Source organism: Aspergillus lucknowensis, assembly GCF_044049455.1.
Source record: "Aspergillus lucknowensis strain CBS 449.75 chromosome Unknown BJX67scaffold_1, whole genome shotgun sequence".
Lineage (NCBI taxonomy): Eukaryota > Fungi > Ascomycota > Eurotiomycetes > Eurotiales > Aspergillaceae > Aspergillus > Aspergillus lucknowensis.
This window is the reverse complement of record NW_027263545.1, coordinates 742,867-761,444: the sequence shown is the minus strand read 5'-3', so window position 1 is coordinate 761,444 and position 18,578 is coordinate 742,867. Positions and strand designations below refer to the sequence as shown.

Genomic DNA, 18,578 nt, shown 5'->3' with positions numbered 1-18,578 from the left:
CAGCTAACTTTTGAGAAGACATCTCTTCTCCCTCCGGCACTTCGACTTTTCATCCGCGGAGGGACTTACGTCCCAATCAATTGAGCGTTCCGCTACTGGTCCCGCTATCTCAGATACATAACAATGGAGATGCGCGCTCTAACCCGTAGCCTCCGTTCGAGGCCGGCCACAACCTCCATCCTCTACACCCAGCGATATCAGCAGACCCTCCGAGTCAGCCAATTCCCGCGCTTCAACTCCTCGTCCTCCTCTTCCTCTTCACCATCATCACCATCATCGAATGATAACCCGCAATCGCCTCCCACATCAAACCACCCCTTCCACCCACCACAATACCAATCCACTTCGAACCCTGAAACCACCAAAAAGAGTATCAACACCATCCTCAACGAGCTAAACCTCAACAATTCCCGCACACAACAGCAACGGCCCCGCGAAAACTACTACTCAGCAAAAGGACGAGGCGCAGAGTCGCCGCTCGCCGAGCTCTCCCGCGACGCCGCGGCGCTCAACGAACCGAAACAAGCCGCCAGAATCGATCTCAAGCTCGGGCCGACGCTGGGCCGCCAGGTTGCCGTGGAGCCTGACCGGGGCGTTGATTTGGCTGGTGCACTAAGGAAGTTGAATTCGGCTATTGCAAGGAATAATGTGAAGAAGGATTCTTTTACTCAGAAGTACCATGTTAGGAGGGGGCAGGTGAGGAAGAATCTGAGGATTAGGAGGTGGAGGGAGTTGTTTAAGTTTTCGTTTCAGCACACTGTTAATAAGATTAAGAGGATGAGGGCGCAAGGGTGGTAGATCGTTTCTTGGGCCTGGTGTTGTCCTTGGGATTAGACTGTGTACAAAAGGAATGGTTGAGTTGGCTTGTATACTATGTCGCTGTTATCCGAGTTTCTTTGGATTGTATGTTAGAAGCCACATATAGTGGTTATATCAAATGGCCAACGGGTCTATTTCACATATACATCCTTCACATTAAAACAGAAGGTATTCCCATCAATCCCTCTTCCCACTTGCAAACCCACCATATCCAACCACAGAAGCACCAGCGGAATACCCTCCGTACCCATTCGACTTCGCCCCATTACCAAATGAAACACCCACAGCACCTTTCCCAAGAGGCGGGACGCCCAGTATCCCATCCCCCTTCCAGCCCCGTCGTCTCCCCCCGTTATTTCTTTCCCAGTAAAGCGCAACCAAGGCCCCAATCGACGCAGCAAACACAAAAAATACCAACTTCGAGAAAAATGCACCGAACACAGAGGACGAGGTATCCCGCGACGGCCACCCAATACCCCTCCCACCTTCAATCCAACTAACATGGAACGTAAACGTGAGCGGCTCGCCACGGATAACCTTTGTCCCGTGGCCCGCCGTCCAGGGCTCCCTAGCCGCCTCGGAGACGGCCGATGCTTCCCTATCCTCGCTAGATTTCCCGTCTTTCCCCTTCAGCAGGGAGAAGTGGAATTCTGGGACCGAGTACGCGGTCCCCGCAACCACGTAGCCCTGCTTGTTCTTCCTCGGCTTCCCGGAAGCCGAGAGCTGCGGGATATTATGCGCGAGGACATTCATGTCCGTCCAGATATGCAGGTGGCTTTTTTGGAGGGTGCCCTGGAGCGCAAACGTAACGGGTGTGTAGGGCGGTCCGTCGTTATTGAGAACTGAGAGCGTATTCCCTTCTTTTTCGTCTGACTCCTCGTCTGTGGCTTTTGAGGTCTGGGCGTTTGACTCTGAAGGGGAGAGAGGCGCCGTCGGTAGTCGACAGGTCATGGGCACATCGGAGTGAACGTAGTATTCGAGGAGGTGGTAGAGTTCGTCCGGGAGGGCGTCGATAGTGCAGTTGACTGTCTCGGAGACGTCGTAGCGGAAGGCGAGTGGGGAGCCGGTTTCTTTGCATGTTGGGAAGGGAATGAATTGGAGTTTTCCGAGAGCGTCGGTTATCTAAAGGCCGTTAGATCTATTTAAGAGTGAGAAGAGGGGGGATTCTTGGGATCTTGATGTTGTGGCGTTGGGGGGCTGGGGGAGGAATGCGTACATGTTCGCCGGAATCACTGGAGCATGAGAAGTTAGCATTGTAAGGACAGACGAACGCGGCCACCTAGCTGCGATCGGATCAGGAATACGGATGTACTTACATTGTCCGGTTCAAGCACGTCACTGGCATCAGTTCGCCGGCTGTATAGCCGTCTGCCCTCCCCGCAGCGGAAGTTTGGGAGAGGCACGAGGCAATCAGTCCCCAGGGAAGCAATTTTCTCCTACCGACAGTCATTCTGGGTATTGTGCTCCACCAACACGGCGGAAGAGGCGGAACGATGTATATACGACAGAGGGACAAAGATACAGCTGGGGAAACGGAAGAATGGGGGACACGGTGGTCTTGTGTCGGCGATCCTCCGCTCTGTCGAGGCCAAGGCGATCTCAGCAACGGAGCCGGCCGTAGCTTGTTTGGAAGCTAAATCCATCATCCATGGATGGGTTCGGTTTAACAAGACAGAATTGCACATACAGTGATATTATGAAGGTAAGAAGGTCTGAAGATTAAAACAAGGACAGCCAAATACATGTACCACTCATGTTCTCGTCAAATATTCAGATATGAGAATAACTTTTCCTTAAGATTCATAAGGCATGCACACGGACAGGATAAAGCCTACGCAAGCTTGGCCGCCTTCTTGAAAGCGAAAAGTAGACCACTAGTGGAAGAGTCATGACCCGCACCCTCGCCCTCAGTTTCTAACTCCTTCTGGATCTTCTTCGCAAGAACCTTACCAAGTTCCACACCCCACTGATCGAAGGAGTTGATGTTCCAGATTGCTCCCTCAGTGAAGGTGACATGTTCGTAGTACGTGATCAGGGCTCCTAAGGTGGAAGGAGTGATCTTCTGTGCTAGAATAGAGGTTGTTGGGCGGTTTCCGGGGAAGGTCTTGTGAGGCACCAAGTTTTCAGAAGCGCCTTCGGCCTTGACCTCATCAGGGGTCTTGCCGACCATCAGAGCCTCAGACTGGGCAAGGAAGTTGGAAGCCAGCATGCGCTGGTGTTTTCCGCCCTCCACAGGGTTGTGCGACTCAGCAGCCAGGATAAAGTCCGAAGGGATGAGCTTGGTGCCTTGGTGGACCAGCTGGAAAAAACTGTGCTGGGCGTTGGTGGCAGGCTCACCGAACAGGATCGGGCCAGTAGTGTACTTGACATATTCACCGGTTCGGGTGATAGCCTTCCCATTGCTCTCCATGGAAAGCTGCTGGAGGTAGGCGGGGAAACGGTGCAGGTACTGGTCAAATGGTGCCACAAGGTGAGTTTGGGCTCCGAAGAAGTCACTGTACCAGACGCTCAACAGCCCACCAATGGCAGGAATGTTCTGTTCCAGTGGAGCCTCGCGGAAGTGCTTGTCCATGGCATGGGCGCCAGCAAGGAACTGGTGGAAGTTATCGAAGCCGATGTACAAAGCGACGGACAGACCAATCGCGCTCCAGACGGAGTAGCGACCACCCACCCATGACTCAAAGCCAAACATGTTCTTGGTGTCGATTCCAAATTTCGCAACCTCCTCTGCGTTGGTAGAGAGCGCAACAAAGTGCTTGGCGATGTAAGCATCATCTTTTGCCGTCTCGAGGAACCACTTCTTGGCAGTGTTGGCGTTGGTAGTGGTCTCAGCGGTAGTGAAGGTCTTAGAGGCAATCAGGAAGAGGGTAGTCTCGGGGTCTGAGTGCTTGAGAGCCTCCGCGATGTGAGTGCCGTCAATGTTGGAGACAAAGTGCAGCGTCAAATCAGGATGACCGTACGGCTTCAAGGCTTCGGTGACCATGACAGGCCCACTGTGCGAGGATGAGTATCGCGGGCTGCGCCAATGTGGTCGTACAGATAACTTACAGGTCGGAACCGCCAATACCGATGTTGATAATGGTCTTAATCTTCTTTCCAGTGTAGCCCTTCCATTCACCGCTTCGTACCTGCTCAGAGAACTCCTTCATGTGCTGCAGAACGGAGTTGACATCTTCGACAACGCTCTTGCCGTTGACCTGCAGGGGCTCGTTGCTGACATTGCGAAGAGCGGCGTGGAAGACGGCACGGTTCTCAGTGAAGTTGATGGCCTCACCGGCAAACATCTGATCGCGGAGCTCTTCAACACCGGCTTCCTTGGCTAGCTTGACCAGGAGGTTTAGTGTCTCCTCAGTCAGCAAGTTCTTGGAGAAATCGAAGAGGATTTGAGAGTTGTCGACAGTGTTCTTGAAAGAGCGGCTGAACTTCCCGAAGCGCTGGGGGTCATTCTCGAAGGCCTCTCTGAGCACGATTTTGCGGCCCACTGAGCTGTGGTGGTCCTGGAGCTCCTTCCAGGCGGAAAGCTCGGTAGCTTGCGAGAAAGAGGGCATTGTGATTGTGGGGAGAAATCCGGCCTTCTAAGGCGGTGGTTCTTGGAGAATTCCTGATAGAGAAGCGGTGGTGTCAATGCGGGGCTGGAACAAGGAGGGAATTGAAGCTACTCGGTACAAATAGCCAACACAGATAGTGAGGAGTTTACCTGGATTTAATCGAAGAGGCCGGAAGCGACAGAGTCCCAGCAGGGAAGGAAAATAATAAATAAGTTCGCCCGAAGGCTGGAAACAGGACCTTGGCGGAGAGCGATGACGCTTTGGGAAGCTCAAGCTGTTGATGGCGTTCCCGGCGTGTTGAGGTCCGCGGAGGGGCTGCCGTGGGGCAACTTTTGATGGTTTTCTGATTCGAGACCTCTTCTTCAAGAATAATTAACCGGTGAACCCGTCGACAATCGTGATTAGCCGCTGCTGCTCAGGCACCGAATTAATCCTTCTGGCGGTCATCTGAACATCAGAAATTGTCTGCGACCAGACTGTTGCTACGCTGTGTGCAGGACTGATTGGCAAGGCATTGGTTTGTCATACCTGCATTCTAGACTGCTGAACCTCAATCGTCAACCCGACTTTGATCTGGATATCCGGTTTAATCAAACACACTGGCGATCGACTTATCTTTCCATGAGCGGTTCCCGACATTTTCATTATCAATTCTTACCTGAGCACCGGAGAATCGACGGAATCCTCGGAAATATACACCCGCCTCCATCCACTCCCCGAAGTGGGAAGGAATATCTGACCTCTGCGCGGCGGTATCCAGGTCGCATCTAGCTTTGCAGAGATTGGGCCTGTTAGCCAATTGATTGGCGCTGGAGGGCTGGTTTTGGATATGTGCAGCTTGTCAAGTGGCATGAAAATGCTGACAAAGGAAAGAGTAACCCCGATCCATGCCCCGGTAGCCTACTTTTGGGGATGGTGAGCAATCAAACACAATGTGAGTATGAAAGTTGCGATGGCCCTATTAACGTTGGGCTTTCGGAGTGTAGACAGGTGGTGATCTAACCAACAAAATAATGGTGTTTTTCAAGTGGGCATAACTTGGAGTGCCGGCGAGCAGATATATACCTCGGACAATCACGTATCATCAACTAGTAATCAAATGGTGCCAATTCAAGTGTTTACAACACGCAAGTGTAGCATATAGGGCCACCAAAGCTTATATAAGCCAGTTCAATTTCAGATACCTTCTCAAGAAATGAAGAATTAACATGAGGAGGCACTGAAAGACAACCCTCCGACAAGGATCCCGTGCCAAGACTCCGTGCACGGACCACATGCGCTTTTCTCCAGTGTCGAATCCGCCGAAGATGCAATCGGAGGCCGCGCAACGCTCCTTCAAACCGAAGGCCACCACTACTCCGATTGTATCTCGCCTGTGGAGGCTGCTGATTGCTGTATACCGGGAGCAGAATATTCTCAGGGTGGATTTCCTTTCTTGACAACGCCACTTGTGCCGTGCCTCAGCCTGATTTTTGCCCCAGTTGTTGGAGCTTCGCGGTTGTCGCAATGTATAATCCTTACCAGGGTAAGTCTCATACCCCAGATGGTGGTGGCGATTGGAAGCTTTGAGTATGATCGCAGGTCTTCCTAACTGACTTCTCCAGCCCCTGGTCTGTATGGCCGTCCTCCCGACTATGGTGCTTATGGAGCACCTCCTGGCATGGGTAAGTGTGCCGGTTCCCAACATCCGTAATACCTTCCGGGATTGAACGTGGATCTAATTCACTTAATTAGCACCTCCGCCAGGAATGGCCGCTCCTGGCACCGCTCCTCCGGGGATGCAGCAAGCCAACGCCCAGCAACCCGGTCGACCAGGTGGTTTCCCGCCGAACTTCCAACCCCCTCCCAACATGCCGAACATCAATTTCTCCGCGCCTGTCATTCGGCTTGGCACATCGGGGCCTGCAAAGTCCGCTACCCCAGATACAAGCAAAGAACGCAGCGGTGATGGACCTGGTAGACGCGCCGGTCTGGGATCATCGAGTTTGGAGTCTCAACGCCAAAACGTGCGAGATGCGATGATGCAGCTACAGCCCCCGACGAGAGAAGAAATAGTGAGGACTATCTTTGTCGGAGGGATTACGGAGGGCGTCGGTGGTGACGAGGGTGTTGAAAGGATCCTGCGGTCTGCAGGGAATCTTAGACGCTGGATCCGCGCAACAGATGCGGATGAGAAACCGTGCAAGTTCGGTTTCGCAGAGTACGAGGACCACGAGAGTCTAGGTACAGCTGTGGAAGTGCTAAAGGACGTGCAAGTTCCTGTGAAGAGACAGACGCCGTCCGACACAGAGGACAAAGAAGAACGTGAAGTGGAAAAAAGTACACTTCTGGTAGGTTTCTTTCCCTGGGTGAGTGAAATGGAATGTGACTAATGTGAGAATAGGTTGTTATTGACGAAAGCTCTCTAAGTTACCTGGAACAATACGAAGCTACTCGAGGCGAAGAAGACCCTACTGAGCGCCAGGCCAAATTGGACGCAGCAAAAAACACCCTCTCGGCCGTCTTGAACGATCTCTTCCATCCGACGTCACCTACTCAGAAAGAGGATGTTTCCGCGATAGATCGGGAGGGAGACACTACAATGAAGGACTCCGAGGGCCAGACCGACGGTACTGCCGAGGTTGTCACCATCCCAATAACTGTCGAGGATGAGTTATCCGATATTCCCGCCGATATGCGGGAGACTGTGGCGAAGGAAATTGCAGCCTTCCGCGACCGAAGCAATCGCCGAGATATTGAACGCCTGAAGCGGGAGGAGGAGATCGAGTCCTTGGAAAGGGCTCGTAATGCGGGCCCAAGGCTCAATCGACTAGCATCACCACCTCCTTCTGCGCCAAGCGGACCTGCTGGTGGTGCAAATGGGGTCCCTTTGGGCTCACGAGAGCGTGGTATGCCCAATGCACCGTCTGGGCCGAAAGGTTTCGGTGTACAGATTCCGAAAGATTACCAGAAGGGCGTCTCGTTTGTTAATGGTGGCTCGGTAAACGGTCCTACAGTCTATATTGACCGTGAGGATGAAGACTCGGATGCCGATGATGAGGAGCTTGAGCGGCGACGCGAAGCGAAGCGCGAAGCGGAGCTCGAGAAACAATTCCTTGATCAGGAGCGACGCTGGCTCAACCGCGAGAGGAGCCGGACTGCGGCCTTGGAACGTGAGAAGAAGCGAGACAAAGAAGAAGAAGCTAGGGTTCAGGAAGTTCGCGATGAAGCGTATAAGCGACTGGCCGAGTGGAATGACGACATTGAGGCTAGCCGAAAATCTCACGAGTACTACGCCGACCGGGGAGCTTGGTTACGAAGCCGTGCAGCCTTCCGATCGCGTGAGATTAGCATGGATGAGGCGGATCGTAATGCAGAAGAGCGGGAGCGCGCCCGGTCCGTCCAACAGCGGGAACAGGCTCGTGGAATGGCGGACGACTTCCTTGCCCGCCAGGCCGAGGAGTTGGAAACTCGGATGGAGACTCCCCGCGAGCCACAACGCTTCAAGCTGTCACTCGGAGCCGCTGCGCAGAAAGCCCAGGCCGCAACTAGCCGCCGGACCGTGGCTGAAGTCGAGGGGTTATTGGAGGACGAAGAAGAGCCTCAAGCCACCGCCAGACGCCCACTTATCCCGATCAAGTTCGACAGTGCGGCCGAAGCTGCCGGGTTGTCTGAGGAAGAGCGGGCACAGGCTGCGCGACAATTGGCTGCAGAGATTCCGACAGACAAGGACGGACTATGGAAGTGGGAGGTCAAGTGGGAGTTTGTGGACGAATCTGTTGTCGCCGACCAGCTCAAGCCGTTCGTGGAGAAGAAGATCGTGGAGTATCTGGGCGTCCAGGAACAAATGCTGGTGGATGTGGTGGAAGAGCATGTCCGCAAGCATGGCAACCCTCAGGAACTTGTGGAGCAGCTCGAGGAAGTAAGTTGGCCACTGCTCAATTCGCGTTACTATCTCATGCTAACATAAATCTCTCTAGGCACTCGACGAAGAGGCCGAAGTTCTTGTCAAGAAACTGTGGCGGATGATTATCTTCTTCTCGGAAAGCGAGAAGCGAGGCCTCTCGGGATGATCCGACATACCCATATGTTCTTGAAATCTAGCAATGCGACTAGCGAGTTGAATGTGGGATTAGTATGAGAACGAAGATTGGCACACTGTACTATTCAATCAATATCTTGAAGCTGGATTCGACCCTCGAAGCTTCTGATCTTTCTCTGGACTCGGAGGAGATCCGATCAATTGAACCTGCGACGGAAGTATTTTTCAGTGGTGGAATTAATTCTCCACCAGTCGATGCAGTCCATTCCACCCCCACGTATCGGATAATAGCTGCCAGTAGGATTTTGCATCGGTTGATTGCTCCTTGACAGCAGACTATACCGAGAGGAATTCTGGAGTTGAAGTGGACCGTCCCCAGTCGATGAGGAGAGCCATAATTAATCCGCGGGGTTTTTTGCCTCTTTAGCCTGCACGCATGAGGGAGGGGCTGCTTTTCCAATGTTCTTCTTATACCACATGTCTCGCCTGTCGTATCTTCAATCTTTGGGTAGTTGGACTATTATATACAAATTCTGCTTGTGAATGCCAGTCGACTGCGATACCTTATTGAATTGAGATTTGTAAACTGTTAGGTGAGTATTGGCAGCTCTTCGACAGCCCTTGCGCGAATCTGACCCTCTCACAACGTAGAGCCTTTGAGATCGAATAGAGCACACGATGGTAAAGATCACAAGCTTTGTCACGCGAGACGTGAGGTTTCCGGTAAGGCGTCTGGATCTTTTCGCTGCAATTGACGCTCTTCGACTGACACCGACACGGTAGACCTCCCTCGACAAGACCGGCTCCGATGCGATGAATGCGGCGGGCGACTACTCCTCAGCATATTGTATCATCTACACAGATTCCGCGTATACAGGACATGGAATGGTATGCATGTTCTCTTTATACTCTGACACGTAAAGACCAATGCTGACAATCGGCCTTAGACATTCACCATCGGCCGCGGAAACGAAATCGTCTGCTCAGCCATCGAACTCCTCACCCCGCTCGTCGTCGGCAAAGACCTCGACGAGCTGACATCCGACTGGGGCAAGACATGGCGCTACCTCGTCTCCGACAGCCAACTCCGCTGGATTGGCCCAGAAAAGGGCGTCATCCACCTTGCACTCGGCGCAGTTGTCAACGCGCTCTGGGATCTCTGGGCCAAGGTCCTCAACAAGCCTGTCTGGCGGATCGTGGCCGACATGACGCCCGAGGAATACGTTCGCTGTATCGACTTCCGCTATATCACTGATGCTATCACGCCGGAGGAAGCAATTGCTCTCCTGAAAGAGGTTGAGGGTGGGAAGGCGGACCGCATCAAGGATGCGGAGCAGAGCCGTGCCGTGCCTGCTTACACGACCAGTGCCGGGTGGCTCGGGTACGGCGAGGAGAAGCTGAAGGCTCTTCTGAAGCAGAGCGTTGAGCAGGGGTACAAGCATTTCAAGCTGAAGGTTGGAGGGAGCGTTGAGGATGATAGGAGGCGCTTGGCGATTGCCCGTGAAGCTATTGGGTATGACAAGGGGAATATCCTGATGGTTGACGCTAACCAGGTATCTTGCTAAATATCGCTTACTGCCTGACACGAGTGTCTAACAAAGCGAACAGGTCTGGTCCGTCCCCGAGGCCATCGAATGGATGCACCAACTCGCGGAGTTTAAGCCCTGGTTCATCGAGGAACCGACCTCCCCCGACGACATCCTCGGCCACGCAGCAATCAAGAAGGCCCTAGAGAACACCCCGCACGGCACAATCGGCGTCGCAACCGGCGAGATGTGCCAGAACCGCGTAATATTCAAACAGCTTCTCCAGGCAGGAGCCCTGACAGTCCTTCAGGCGGATGCATGCCGAGTCGGCGGCGTTAACGAGGTCCTGGCAATCCTGCTGCTTGCGCGGAAATTTGGCGTGCCTATTGTTCCTCACTCCGGTGGAGTAGGGTTGCCTGAGTACACGCAACATCTTAGTACCATTGACTACGTTGTCGTTAGTGGGAAGCGGAGTGTGCTTGAGTATGTGGACCATCTGCATGAGCACTTCCTGCATCCGTCTAGTGTTAAGGATGGGTACTATGTTACTCCTCTCGAGCCTGGGTATAGCGTAGAGATGAAGCCGGAGAGTATGGATAGGTTCTCGTTCCCTGGTGAGGAGGGAAAGAGCTGGTGGAAGTCGGAAGAGGCGAAGGTGATTCTGGAGGGTCCCAGGATATGATTTATGAATTGGGAAGGGGTTGGTGCGTTTTAGATGACAGATATGATATTACAATATCAAGGCTTGTATTGGTACATATATCAAATTAGGGTTTTTTCTTCGAGATATCTTGATGATATGCAGACAGCTACACAATTCCAGAACTGCAAGACGGTCCGGAAAGCTGCGTTCCATTGATATAATACAACACGCCCCCGGGCGAGCACGATACTGTCCTACTTCCACCGAATGCCGAAGATCTTCAGTTCCTTATCGACTTTGGGATCGTGGCGCTCCTCGAGAACGAGGCGGGGATAGCCTTCAAGCATGTCAATATAGTTGAAATCACAGTTGAGGGAACAAATCGCGAACCTTTCACGTCCAGCGCAAGAAGTCTATACTCCCACTCATTCTTATCAATCGGCTTTACCATATGTACAAACACAACGCCCGAGTTTCGAGGTCCCGAAACCTGTGTCAGTTAGCCTCCTACCCATCCAGGGCTCAGAACTGGGAAGGTCATACATGGAAATTCATCTTCAGATGCTCGCGACCCTGCTGGTCCTTGCTGATCGTCGTCCTTCATACCATATTAGCACGTCCTTGTCTCCAGTCAAAAGGGAGAGGTTCGTACGCAATAGGCCTATTCCTCGCCCATCGACTCCAAGTATTCTCGCCATATGCCTGGATCTCCCGCCTATCCCCAAGAAGATTCGTACATCGCGTGTCATTTTTAATCCGCTCAACAGCCTTCTCAAACTGCCACGTCTTGCTATTCGGCGAAAAGACCTCTGTGTATAATAATGTGAAGACGCCGCCCTACCGAATACAATATATCAGCTCCGTCCGTTAAGTTCCAGTCAAGGTCCTGGTACGAAATCTGCTTTCAGATTTGAACTTACCGTGAGGACGGCACCAGCGATAACAACTAGGAAATTGAACGACTGCTGCGTTGCTCGCGCAACCTTCTCCCGCCCGCTTAGCTCCCCCCATGTATACCGGCCATCGTCGGATAATACAGTGACGTTTCTTCGTCGGGACGAGGATCCGCTGTGTGTGGCGTAGGTGTTTTGAGATGTGCGCGGGAGGAGGGGGCTGGATAGGACGAGGCCCCGGCGGAGGGGAGGGGCGGATCGGAGGTTCACAAGGCTCATTCTTTCGAGAGCTCTGCTCATCAGAGACGTAAGGTAGAGAGGTCTATGCTCGGTCGGCTGCGGATAGAATTTTCACCCGGTGTTCATTAGGGTTGATGACTTGGTCGCGTATTGGTTATAGACTTGGGAAGGTGGAATTCGCGGCCGTTTCGTCTTCGACCGGAGGACTTCCTGTTGCTTTGCTATGTTGCTGGTTTCTTTTCTGCTTCTGGAGTTGATGTGGGGATCAAGAGGAGGATCACGTGCTCTCCGAGGGAGCGTTCTCTCCTAATATTTGCAATACAGCTGCCAGGTATTTTATTTTGTTGAAGACTTCAACTACCTTGAATATCACATTATCGGACTTCTCGAAATCGTTGGGCTCGAGGCAATCAATGGACACGAAAAACTATACAAAATAACTTCTTTTCTCTGAGCTTCTCTGGGCAACGCTTACGATAGAGGCATCAGACTAGGTTGGACAGAGTGAAAAATACACCCGGTTGTCAGACCCTTTCCGACCACGTTCGTCCTTCCGGACTTGGCTTCTTTTGGGGATCCCTTCAAGCCGTCGTCCCTCCTCTCTCAAAAAACTCCCTTCGCACACGACTCTGCCTTCTCAACTTGACTGGGTCTCTCTGCTCTACTGTCGCAATGAGTGCCACTAAGGCGCAGTCTCAAAAGATCTTTGAGAAACTGAAATTAAAGGCCGCAAATAAAGTGTGTTGATGCCCCTCCACCGCCAATATTCGCGATGGCGATTCCCAAACTGACTGTTTGCCTTGTCTCTATCTATAGATATGCTTTGACTGCGGCTCGAAGAATCCCACCTGGTCTTCGGTGCCGTTCGGTATCTACCTGTGCCTTGACTGCTCAGCGAACCACCGTAACCTCGGAGTCCATATCTCCTTTGTTCGTTCCACAAACCTCGACCGTACGTTCCCCCTATACACTCGACACGGTGTGTGCCCCTAACGCTAATTTTTGGCCTTACAGAATGGCAATGGGAGCAACTTCGGATTATGAAAGTTGGTGGGAATGAATCCGCTACGAAATACTTCCAATCGAACGGTGGGTCGGCCGCCTTGGCCAGTAAAGATCCGAAGGTCAAATACACTTCCAATGCTGCCGTGAAATATAAGGAGGAATTGAAGAGGCGTGCTGCCCTAGACGCAAAACAGTGAGTTTCCACAATGGGGTCTCGATCCTCGGTTTGCAGAAGGTTGACCGCTTTGTTCGCGCCTTAGATACCCCGATGAAGTTGAAATTACAGATGTCCCTGCCGGGACATCGTCGAATGGCTCCAGCACCCCTGCTGGCGATGCGGATGATGATTTCTTCTCCTCCTGGGACAAACCGTCCATCAAACGACCGAGTAACCCGCCCTCTCGCACGAGTACGCCGCCTGTGGTGAGCCGAACCGCGTCGCCGTTCTTGAACGCCGGCGCCAATGGGAACGGCCCGCGTTCAAAATCTCCTCTTTCTGCTTCCGATAAGGATACTTCCTCACCGGCTCCGACAGCGATCAGGGCTAGCGCTGCTGTTCGAAAGACTTCCGGAGCTGCCACTGCGAAGAAGGGCAGCGTCCTCGGTGCTAAAAAGGCGCCGAAGCTCGGCGCGAAAAAGGTTGGCGGCGCGGAGCTGATTGACTTTGACGAAGCGGAGAGAAAGGCCAAAGAGGAAGCTGAGCGCATCGAGAAGCTGGGCTACGACCCGGAAGCTGAGGAGAAAGAAGCCAAGGCAAAGGGAACTAGCACTGGAGCAACTGCTATTGCGGCGCCGACTCCGATTAGCCCTAGTAGGGGAAGCTTTGGTGCTACTAGGTCCTCTCATGAACGGAATTCAAGTGACGTTGAGCGTCTCGGAATGGGCATAGGGAGGCTAGGGTTTGGCCAGACCGCCGGCGCGAAGCCTACCGCTCCCGCCCCGAAGAAGCTAGGATTTGGGTCCGTTGGTGCTAAGCCCTCTGCTGAAGATGGTATGTCGACAGTCCTCGAATATTCTTACCAGAACTAATATATGCGATAGAGGAAGAGCTTCGACAGGCGAAGTCTCGATTCGGTGCTCAGAAGGGTATCTCGTCTGACGAGTTCTTTGGACGTGAGCGATTCGACTCGGCCGCACAGTCCGAGGCTAAGGAGCGCCTTCGGCAATTTGACGGTGCCACCTCCATTTCTAGCAACTCGTACTTCGGTCGACCCGAGGATGATTATCCTCCTGCTGAGGACACTTATGGTGATCTTGAGTCCGCGGCTAAGGACTTTGTGCGCCGCTTCGGTATCACTGCTGGCGATGACCTCGAAAACTTGACGCAGCTCGTCGGCGACGGTGCTACGAAGCTCCAAGGTGGGTTTCCCATTCGATTTGATTCTGAGCCTCATTAACGCAAAACGTAGGTGCTATACGCAGTTATCTCAACAGCTAAATGAGTGACTGAATACCGATACTACGATTATATCCTTAGCATGACCAACCCCTTTAACCTGTTTGTGTTTCTTGTCGCACTGGGGTTAGCTAATTTCCTCTTTGGTCGGTTCCTGTTCTCCGAAGTTGATCCAGTATGGACGCGCAAAATAGCAAGCTCAAAGCACCTGGAACTATTGGGAGACTCTGCGCCCTTCCGGGTTTCGGACATTCTTGATTATCCCTTCCACTTTGCCGTTCACTGTTATTTCTGTTCCCGACTCGTCCTACAGATCCAGGTCATTCGAATTTCCCCGGTCTTTACATTCTCACTCCAATTCCTGTACATTTGTTTGAAGATATCAGCTTTAGCCCGCAGGTTTCTAAACAAAATGCTAGATCATACGTGTTTGTTATATATACACTCTCTACTCAATACCCCTATATATAGCATCGGCAACCCTCGCAACCTGCCACATCTCCTTAACATCATGTACACGAACAATATCCGCTCCACCAGCGACACTGGCCGTAACCGTCGCGGCAGTGCCCCAACCCCGTTCACTCGCCTTCTCCACTCCGGTCAACTTCCCAATAAACCGCTTCCGACTCGGCCCCATCAACCAAGGGAAATACTCAAGACCCTCGGTCTCCGCCCGGAACTTCCCTAGATCCCGCAAAATCGCCAGGTCCTCTGGCTGATTCTTCGCGAACCCCAGTCCCGGATCGAGAATCATGCGCCAGCGCCGGATCCCCGCCGCCTCGGCGGCCGCAATACGCTCGCGGAGTTCTGTCGCCACATCCGTGACCACACCATTGGGGTAGTCCGTTAACTTCGTCATTGTCGACGGGGACCCGCGCATGTGCATTAGGATGATGGATTTGCCCAGCTTCGCGACGGTAGGCAGCATTTCCGGGTCGAGGAGCCCCGCCGAGACGTCGTTGATTATATCCGCGCCTGCGGCGCATGCTGCCTCCGCGACACGGGCGCGGTAGGTATCGACGCTTATGGCGATGTTGGCGGCATCTGGGATGGAGGTGCGGATGTGTTGGATTGCGGGGATGATGCGGGAGAGTTCTTCCTCCTCGCCGATGGGGACGGAGCCTGGGCGGGTGCTTTCGCCGCCGATGTCGATGATTGTTGCGCCGGCTTGGATGAAGGATTGGACTGTTTGGTTTAGAGCGGTGAGATCGGTTGCGGGGTGTTTGCCGCCGTCGGAGAAGGAGTCTGGAGTTAGATTGAGGATTGCCATGATGTGTGTACGGCGGCGGGGGTCTGTTGGGCGGAGAGGCGGGAAGGCGGTTGAGATGTGGGTTGTTGCAACGGGGGTTGGATATGGTGGTGGGAGCTCTTTGAGGTGAGAAAGGTACGTTGTTGTGTGACTGGGATATGGGGGGATTTCGTGGGGGATGAGCCTGACATATGATTAGATGGCGCTGCTATGGCGACTATTTGGGGACGTACTGGCTCAGGGGCCGGAGGACAAAGTCTCGTTCGAGCATGAGTTTGTGCGGAATATCCAGGCGATCGTTGGAAAATACCCGCTGGTCGTAGAGGAGAATGTCAAGATCAATTGAGCGGGGTCCTTTGTCGATTAACTTCTTCCTTCCCAGGCCTAGTTCAATGGACTGTAGAGTGTCGAGTAATTCCATGGGCTCCAACGCGGTTTCTACCTTAAATCTGATTAGCATGAGACTCGCGATGTGGGATTAGATTGGACAAACCTCGCAAACGCCGTTCAAAAAAGGTTCCTGGTCGAGATAGTACATTGGAGCCGTCTCAAACAAAGAGCTGGTCCTTAGGACTTTGACACCGGCTCTGTCCATCTCTGAGCACGCTTTCTCGATCATCTCAACTCGCTCGCCGATATTGCTTCCCAGAGCAATGAATGCCCTATGCTTCGCCTTTAGGGGGTCCATTGTGGCTTTGAACACTGCCGGCAGACCACGGGAAAAATGTCGGACAGAGGGGAACGAAGGCAGAGTCTCATAGCGGCAACTGCGAGTATCGACGCTTAGGAGAGACCGCCCGCCGATGAGGATTTTGCTTGGGAGCTCTAGGTGCATGTTAGGATCCAGTGAATGACTCAGCCGTACGACGTGAAAAATTCTTGGAACAGTGGCATGAATGTTCGCTGAGAATCGAAGGAGCATCTCATACCAGAATTGGGAGAATTTCTAGTAGGATTAGAGATGCAATGAACATACAATGGCTTGTCAAGGCTCTACCTCACGAACAATGTCCCAAATGACCGTCTACCGAAGGGCACCAGATGGCGTTGCCTTGACGAGGGGCATTGAGGATTGCCTCGAAGGGCGGAGTTCCGGGTGGTAGCATAGCATTGCCAGCTCCTGGATGACGCAGCCCTCATCCTTTGGAAGCTGCTAGTCGACGCCGGAAAGCAAAGATCTGTCAAACAGGAGGAGGTGAGGCTCAAATACGTCATGCCAAAAGCTGCATGCCAGGCCGGGTCAGCTGATTTATGCCTGAGGCAATTTATTTCCTTTCGAAGCCTCAGGCAGCAGCTCAGTGAATGCCGACCCCGCTCGCTGAGTCAGCCGTATTCGGCACTGCGCGTGACCCCTTCCGAAGTCTGGGGAAACTCGCAGCACGTTCAACCGAGGCTGTTCCTTGTCTGCTGCTCTCCGCCTCGGTTGGCCGAGTGGCCAGGTCTATAATTCTTCTTCCCAGATCTCGCTCTTTTGTCACTTTCCTCTATCTTACTCTTCTTCTCCAAGACTCTCCCCTTCTTCTAATCACACCGAATTGAATACTTCCGCAACTCTTCCTCTCACCATGGCCTCTCCTCGTAAGTTAAGCCCCCTCTGCTTGCCACATCCGATTGCCGATGAGCCACCGGATCTGACCCTCTCCACTCAGAGAAAATTCGCACTACCCTCACAGATCTGCTCAAGATCAACCACCCCGTCCTGCTGGCGGGAATGAACGTGGCCGCTGGGCCGAAGCTGGCCGCAGCGGTTACCAACGCTGGCGGTCTCGGTGTCATTGGTGGTGTTGGTTACACTCCTGAAATGCTCCGCGATCAGGTCGCCGAGCTCAAGAGTTATCTGAACGACAAGAACGCTCCATTCGGTGTTGACTTGTTGCTTCCTCAAGTTGGTGGGAGCGCGCGTAAGACCAAGTAAGGCCCCCCTCGGGTCGGCGTTCGCCGGCGCATGGTACGGCTGCTGACAAACCGCCTCTCAAAGCTACGACTACACAAAGGGCAAGCTCAACGAGCTCGTCGACATTATCATCGAGAGCGGTGCTAAGCTCTTCGTCTCTGCCGTCGGGGTTCCCCCAAAGGCCGTCGTTGATAGACTTCACCAGCATGGAATCCTATACATGAACATGATTGGTCACCCAAAGCACGTGCAAAAGGCTATCGACGTCGGTGCGGATCTTATTTGCGCCCAGGGTGGTGAGGGTGGTGGTCACACTGGTGATGTTCCCACGACAGTTCTCATCCCAACCGTTGCCAAGCTCTGCGAGGGCAAGATCAGCCCCTTCACCAAGCAGCCCGTGCAGGTTGTCGCTGCTGGTGGTCTTTTCAATGGCAACTCTCTTGCTGCTGCCCTCATGCTTGGAGCTTCCGGTGTCTGGGTTGGTACTCGTTTCATTCTTGCCGAGGAGGCTGGTGCGCCCAAGGCTCACCAGGAGGCTGTCCGCACTGCTGGCTTTGAGGACAACGTTCGCACAATCATCTTCACTGTAGGTCCCTGTCTAATATCCCAAACGTCGCCAATCTAACGGTTGTAGGGCCGCCCTATGCGCGTGCGCAAGAATGCATACATCATGAACTGGGAGGAAAACCGTCAAGAAGAGATGAAGCAGCTCACTTCCAAGGGTATCATTCCTGTCGAGCACGACATGGAGAACCTTCCCGACGACGTTGACGACGAGTACTTTGAGAATGCACGCCCCTACCTGATGGGCAAGGTCGCCGCCGTTGTTAACGAGAAGAAGTCTGCCAAGGCCATTGTCGACGAGCTCGTCGGCGATGCTGCGGCGCTGATTGCGAAGGGTCACAAGCAGCTTGCTAAGCTGTAGATATGATTATCCCACCCCGTGGATGATATACAACTGGTTCAGCGAGTATGATAGCTTTGCACGTGACAGTTGATACTTTTCGATAGATGTACATAGCATATTGATCCAAATCTGAAATTTCCTTTGTCAAAGAATCAGGCCGTATCTCGAGCCTATAGCTCCGGCTGGCATTCCTGCTTCGACCGTGGGAGTCAGACTAACCGGTATACGATGCCGACTGCATATGATGTCGTCAAGACTCATCACCCGACGCACCACTCTCACTCTGGCTCATTTCAGCTGGTTGACGCAGATCCGCAATCGCCTGCTGGACCCAAGAACGTGCTAGGTTTCCGTTGAAACCCTGGCTTTAACTTCGGTTGCTTCGAGGAGCACAAACTGGAAGTCGTGCAGAGGGGGTGTGGGATTGGGCTAGG

The 18,578-nt window shown here is 53.1% G+C and overlaps 9 protein-coding genes across 9 annotated transcripts; 5 read left to right on the top strand and 4 right to left on the bottom strand.

Moving 5' to 3' along the window:
- Positions 1 to 8: 8 nt before the first annotated feature.
- Positions 9 to 960, top strand: BJX67DRAFT_339676 (mitochondrial 37S ribosomal protein bS21m). The gene has a single exon (XM_071027694.1). The coding sequence runs from the start codon at positions 124 to 126 to the stop codon at positions 796 to 798; it is 675 nt and encodes a 224-aa protein (XP_070891483.1). The 5' UTR covers positions 9 to 123; the 3' UTR covers positions 799 to 960.
- BJX67DRAFT_339675 (uncharacterized protein) lies at positions 961 to 2,492 on the bottom strand. The gene is made up of 3 exons (XM_071027693.1): positions 2,136 to 2,492; positions 2,036 to 2,051; positions 961 to 1,941 (listed from the first exon to the last, which is right to left on the bottom strand). The coding sequence occupies exons 1-3, from the start codon at positions 2,267 to 2,269 to the stop codon at positions 997 to 999; spliced, it is 1,095 nt and encodes a 364-aa protein (XP_070891482.1). The 5' UTR covers positions 2,270 to 2,492; the 3' UTR covers positions 961 to 996.
- A 158-nt stretch (positions 2,493 to 2,650) lies between these two features.
- BJX67DRAFT_369157 (glucose-6-phosphate isomerase) lies at positions 2,651 to 4,367 on the bottom strand (the record flags this gene model as incomplete). Its single annotated transcript, XM_071030722.1, has 2 exons — positions 2,651 to 3,812; positions 3,868 to 4,367. 2 exons carry the CDS (start codon positions 4,365 to 4,367, stop codon positions 2,651 to 2,653), a joined length of 1,662 nt encoding a protein of 553 aa, XP_070891481.1.
- A 1,323-nt stretch (positions 4,368 to 5,690) lies between these two features.
- On the top strand, positions 5,691 to 8,954 carry BJX67DRAFT_339671 (uncharacterized protein). The gene is made up of 6 exons (XM_071027692.1): positions 5,691 to 5,788; positions 5,849 to 5,892; positions 5,972 to 6,031; positions 6,102 to 6,697; positions 6,751 to 8,268; positions 8,327 to 8,954. Exons 2-6 carry the CDS (start codon positions 5,874 to 5,876, stop codon positions 8,417 to 8,419), a joined length of 2,286 nt encoding a protein of 761 aa, XP_070891480.1. The 5' UTR covers positions 5,691 to 5,788; positions 5,849 to 5,873; the 3' UTR covers positions 8,420 to 8,954.
- Positions 8,955 to 10,665, top strand: BJX67DRAFT_339670 (mandelate racemase/muconate lactonizing enzyme family protein). Its single transcript, XM_071027691.1, has 5 exons — positions 8,955 to 8,981; positions 9,040 to 9,111; positions 9,172 to 9,276; positions 9,336 to 9,941; positions 9,997 to 10,665. Exons 2-5 carry the CDS (start codon positions 9,067 to 9,069, stop codon positions 10,594 to 10,596), a joined length of 1,356 nt encoding a protein of 451 aa, XP_070891479.1. The 5' UTR covers positions 8,955 to 8,981; positions 9,040 to 9,066; the 3' UTR covers positions 10,597 to 10,665.
- Positions 10,666 to 11,916, bottom strand: tim21. The gene is made up of 5 exons (XM_071027690.1): positions 11,478 to 11,916; positions 11,210 to 11,394; positions 11,101 to 11,155; positions 10,948 to 11,047; positions 10,666 to 10,894 (listed from the first exon to the last, which is right to left on the bottom strand). Exons 1-5 carry the CDS (start codon positions 11,748 to 11,750, stop codon positions 10,812 to 10,814), a joined length of 696 nt encoding a protein of 231 aa, XP_070891478.1. The 5' UTR covers positions 11,751 to 11,916; the 3' UTR covers positions 10,666 to 10,811.
- Positions 11,917 to 12,231: 315 nt separating this feature from the next.
- BJX67DRAFT_339667 (ADP-ribosylation factor GTPase-activating protein) lies at positions 12,232 to 14,520 on the top strand. Its single transcript, XM_071027689.1, has 6 exons — positions 12,232 to 12,428; positions 12,507 to 12,642; positions 12,705 to 12,888; positions 12,956 to 13,686; positions 13,737 to 14,054; positions 14,105 to 14,520. The coding sequence occupies exons 1-6, from the start codon at positions 12,363 to 12,365 to the stop codon at positions 14,131 to 14,133; spliced, it is 1,464 nt and encodes a 487-aa protein (XP_070891477.1). The 5' UTR covers positions 12,232 to 12,362; the 3' UTR covers positions 14,134 to 14,520.
- BJX67DRAFT_339665 (folic acid synthesis protein) lies at positions 14,521 to 16,555 on the bottom strand. Its single transcript, XM_071027688.1, has 5 exons — positions 16,341 to 16,555; positions 16,273 to 16,289; positions 15,837 to 16,168; positions 15,577 to 15,785; positions 14,521 to 15,527 (listed from the first exon to the last, which is right to left on the bottom strand). The coding sequence occupies exons 1-5, from the start codon at positions 16,481 to 16,483 to the stop codon at positions 14,540 to 14,542; spliced, it is 1,689 nt and encodes a 562-aa protein (XP_070891476.1). The 5' UTR covers positions 16,484 to 16,555; the 3' UTR covers positions 14,521 to 14,539.
- A 353-nt stretch (positions 16,556 to 16,908) lies between these two features.
- BJX67DRAFT_369151 (nitronate monooxygenase) lies at positions 16,909 to 18,162 on the top strand (the record flags this gene model as incomplete). The annotated part of the gene is made up of 4 exons (XM_071030721.1): positions 16,909 to 16,921; positions 16,993 to 17,254; positions 17,322 to 17,823; positions 17,872 to 18,162. 4 exons carry the CDS (start codon positions 16,909 to 16,911, stop codon positions 18,160 to 18,162), a joined length of 1,068 nt encoding a protein of 355 aa, XP_070891475.1.
- Between the last annotated feature and the right edge of the window lie 416 nt (positions 18,163 to 18,578).

Excerpts from the sequence above, each read along its gene's own strand:
- BJX67DRAFT_339675 (XM_071027693.1), bottom strand. The coding sequence starts at position 2,269 with ATGACTGTCGGTAGGAGAAAATTGCTTCCCTGGGGACTGATTGCCTCG.
- BJX67DRAFT_339665 (XM_071027688.1), bottom strand. The coding sequence starts at position 16,483 with ATGAGGGCTGCGTCATCCAGGAGCTGGCAATGCTATGCTACCACCCGG. Across the intron at positions 15,786-15,836 it reads TTTTGAACGGCGTTTGCGAG|GTAGAAACCGCGTTGGAGCC; the intron begins GTTTGTCCAATC and ends ATCAGATTTAAG. Across the intron at positions 15,528-15,576 it reads GTCCTCCGGCCCCTGAGCCA|GCTCATCCCCCACGAAATCC; the intron begins GTACGTCCCCAA and ends ATCATATGTCAG.
- tim21 (XM_071027690.1), bottom strand. The coding sequence starts at position 11,750 with ATGAGCAGAGCTCTCGAAAGAATGAGCCTTGTGAACCTCCGATCCGCC. Across the intron at positions 11,048-11,100 it reads ATCTGAAGATGAATTTCCAT|GTTTCGGGACCTCGAAACTC; the intron begins GTATGACCTTCC and ends TAACTGACACAG. Across the intron at positions 10,895-10,947 it reads TCTTGCGCTGGACGTGAAAG|GCTATCCCCGCCTCGTTCTC; the intron begins GTTCGCGATTTG and ends ACATGCTTGAAG.
- BJX67DRAFT_339676 (XM_071027694.1), top strand. The coding sequence starts at position 124 with ATGGAGATGCGCGCTCTAACCCGTAGCCTCCGTTCGAGGCCGGCCACA.
- BJX67DRAFT_339670 (XM_071027691.1), top strand. The coding sequence starts at position 9,067 with ATGGTAAAGATCACAAGCTTTGTCACGCGAGACGTGAGGTTTCCG. Across the intron at positions 9,112-9,171 it reads CGCGAGACGTGAGGTTTCCG|ACCTCCCTCGACAAGACCGG; the intron begins GTAAGGCGTCTG and ends CCGACACGGTAG. Across the intron at positions 9,277-9,335 it reads CGTATACAGGACATGGAATG|ACATTCACCATCGGCCGCGG; the intron begins GTATGCATGTTC and ends AATCGGCCTTAG.
- BJX67DRAFT_339667 (XM_071027689.1), top strand. The coding sequence starts at position 12,363 with ATGAGTGCCACTAAGGCGCAGTCTCAAAAGATCTTTGAGAAACTGAAA. Across the intron at positions 12,429-12,506 it reads AATTAAAGGCCGCAAATAAA|ATATGCTTTGACTGCGGCTC; the intron begins GTGTGTTGATGC and ends CTCTATCTATAG. Across the intron at positions 13,687-13,736 it reads TAAGCCCTCTGCTGAAGATG|AGGAAGAGCTTCGACAGGCG; the intron begins GTATGTCGACAG and ends TATATGCGATAG.
- BJX67DRAFT_339671 (XM_071027692.1), top strand. Across the intron at positions 6,032-6,101 it reads TGGAGCACCTCCTGGCATGG|CACCTCCGCCAGGAATGGCC; the intron begins GTAAGTGTGCCG and ends TCACTTAATTAG. Across the intron at positions 6,698-6,750 it reads TGGAAAAAAGTACACTTCTG|GTTGTTATTGACGAAAGCTC; the intron begins GTAGGTTTCTTT and ends ATGTGAGAATAG.